At 30.4% G+C, this 2546-nt stretch overlaps 1 protein-coding gene across 1 annotated transcript; it reads left to right on the forward strand.

Annotated features, from left to right (window-relative positions):
- The first annotated feature begins 914 nt into the window (after window positions 1-914).
- LOC133324060 (ribonuclease P protein subunit p30) lies at window positions 915-2278 on the forward strand. Its single transcript, XM_061532945.1, has 6 exons — window positions 915-1005; window positions 1076-1263; window positions 1436-1504; window positions 1572-1846; window positions 1911-1990; window positions 2049-2278. The coding sequence occupies exons 1-6, from the start codon at window positions 915-917 to the stop codon at window positions 2276-2278; spliced, it is 933 nt and encodes a 310-aa protein (XP_061388929.1).
- The last annotated feature ends 268 nt before the right edge of the window (window positions 2279-2546 follow it).

A 2546-nucleotide genomic window follows, 5' to 3' on the forward strand; every position in this document is an offset into this window, starting at 1 on the left:
TGAGCGTCACTTGACAAATTGTAGCTTTTGTATGTCCATCTGTGTTTATTACTCTCGTAAGCGATAGAATTTTATTAATTTATATTTAATTATATAATATTTTTTATTAATTTAAGGAATAATTTGACTTTTATCAAACAATTATTACAATTTTTTCAAGCGACCGAACCGAACGAGCTTTGGCGTTATAAGAAAAAAATCCGTTAGTCAATAAGACACAAAAGAAACAAGCGGGGTTCACATCAATGCCGTTTTAGGGGTGCTCACATGAATCACATGCAAGGGTGGTTCACAGTTATGCAGTAGTAGGGTTATTCACAGCAATAAACGTATTAATTGTCAGTTATATTTATTTATATAAGAATATTAAGTATTAAACATACACATTTATTTAAAATAATGTAATTTAAATTATTTTATTAAAAAAATATTAAAAAAGATTTAATAAATCATATATGATTAAGTGTTGATAATGACTTTTTAGGGGTGCTCACATTTATTGCTTGCAAGGGGTGTTCACAGTAATGGATTATTAGGGCTATTCACACTGATAGTCATACTAGCTGTCTCTTTAGCAAATCAATAATACTTGCTGAGAAATTACACGTATTCTTTTATGAATATTAAAAAGTAACATTATACTTTTATTAACAAAAATTATTTAAAAAATTTTATTTAAAAATAAAATATAATAACAGAATATATGTATATTACAATTTAATATATCACATATAATAAAGTGTTGGTAACTCTGGTTGCTCTTTGTAGTTGCTTGTCAAAATCAATCATCTGTGCTGCTTGTAAACAAAAACACAACACGTGCATGCCGGTTTTTGTTTATATTCCACAATTTAGCAATTTAATCGAATGAATTGAAGGAAATATCTGAAAATAGTAAATAAATTAAATTAAAAATGGAGGAAACAAAGGGTTTCTATGACTTGTGTGTACCCTATAACAAAGATGAGAAAATTTTGCGTGAAATATGCAAAGAATTGGTGGAATGTAAGTACATGAAAATTGTTAAAAACAATTTTCAGAATTAAAAATTGTCTTTGTTTCCTTTTTTGTACAGTGGGCTATAAAACAATTGCGATTGAACAGGTATTTGATCACAGCAAAAAGGACAATGTCAAACGGGCGGCTGATATATTTCCCGAACCGGTCAATATCAAATGGCTGCAGGATGAATTTAAAAATAAATTGAAAATATTACAAAGGCTGACAATCATCTATATGGATGTGGCTGTGGCTCATGCTATGGTAAGACATAATGGACAATTATTGGAATATTAGAAATTCTTTTGGGGATTATATTGACTTTGAGGGATTCAGAATTTATTGAACAAAAAATGAATCAAATTCGTTCGTTCCGTGGGGTGTATTTTTTATGAATATTTTTGTTTTTAAGAATACATGTATTTTTTCTTTCCAGGGAAATTCCTTAAATTTGAAAAAATTCAACTTGGTTGCGGGACAACCAAAAACCGATGCCGCTTTAACTGTAAGTCCGAAAATTATTTCAATTTTTTTTTTATATGGAAACCATTTTTTTTTTTTAATTTTCACAGCATTGTTGTACAACATTTAATGGTGATATTGTTACCTTTGATGCCCAGGCTGGTAGTCGTATATATGTTAATCGCAAGGCCTATCAGGTGGCTGTTAAGCGTGGCATATTTTTCGAAATTAAATATTCCCCATTAATTGTCGATACCAATTTCCGTAAGGATATTATAAAAATAGCCCATAACTATTTTGTCAGAGGCAAATCGAAGAGTATTATCATTAGCAGCGGGGCAACAAATCCATTTGAGTTAAGGGGACCATATGATGTGGCAAATTTGTATGTAACAAAATATAAGTTAAACTTTTGAAGGCACCACCTAATTATTCTACAATTTTTATAGATCATTTATATTTGGCTTATCAGAAGATCAAGGAAAATGTGCCATAGATCGTTTTTGTCGCCAGCTGTTTTTACGAGCAGGTAGTGTTTTAAGATATTGTAAATAACTTCGAATTATAATACCATTTTTTATTTTTAGAATCTCGACGCATTGGCAAAACAATTATGTTTGTTAAATCCGCCGGGCCAATAGTTTTTTCCGACTCATCATCTTCGGACAATGACGAAGATGAAAGAATGCAGAAATTGGAATTAAAGAATGAGGAGGATGTCATCAAATTTTCTAAAAGCTCAGATTCTGAGCAGGATAATAATGAGGAGGCGGATGATGATGATGAACAACCAAATAAAAAGAAAAAACTTTCTTAGCAACTCTAAAGGAACTGTGTTTTTTATCTCAGGGGGAATAAATAATGCAAAGATAATTCTTGAAAAATATTCCTTAAAAAAATCCACGCCTTTTGTAGAGATATCCCTCCATAAATATTCTTTAAAAAAAATCCACGCCTTTTGTAGAGATAGCCCTCCATAAATATTCTTTAAAAAAAATCCACGCCTTTTGTAGAGATAGCCCTCCATAAATATTCTTTAAAAAAATCCACGCCTTTTGTAGAGATAGCCCTCCATAAATATTCTT

Source organism: Musca vetustissima, unplaced genomic scaffold (genome assembly GCF_032173495.1).
Source record: "Musca vetustissima isolate MV318-11 ecotype Yass unplaced genomic scaffold, APGP_CSIRO_Mvet_v1 utg9295, whole genome shotgun sequence".
Lineage (NCBI taxonomy): Eukaryota > Metazoa > Arthropoda > Insecta > Diptera > Muscidae > Musca > Musca vetustissima.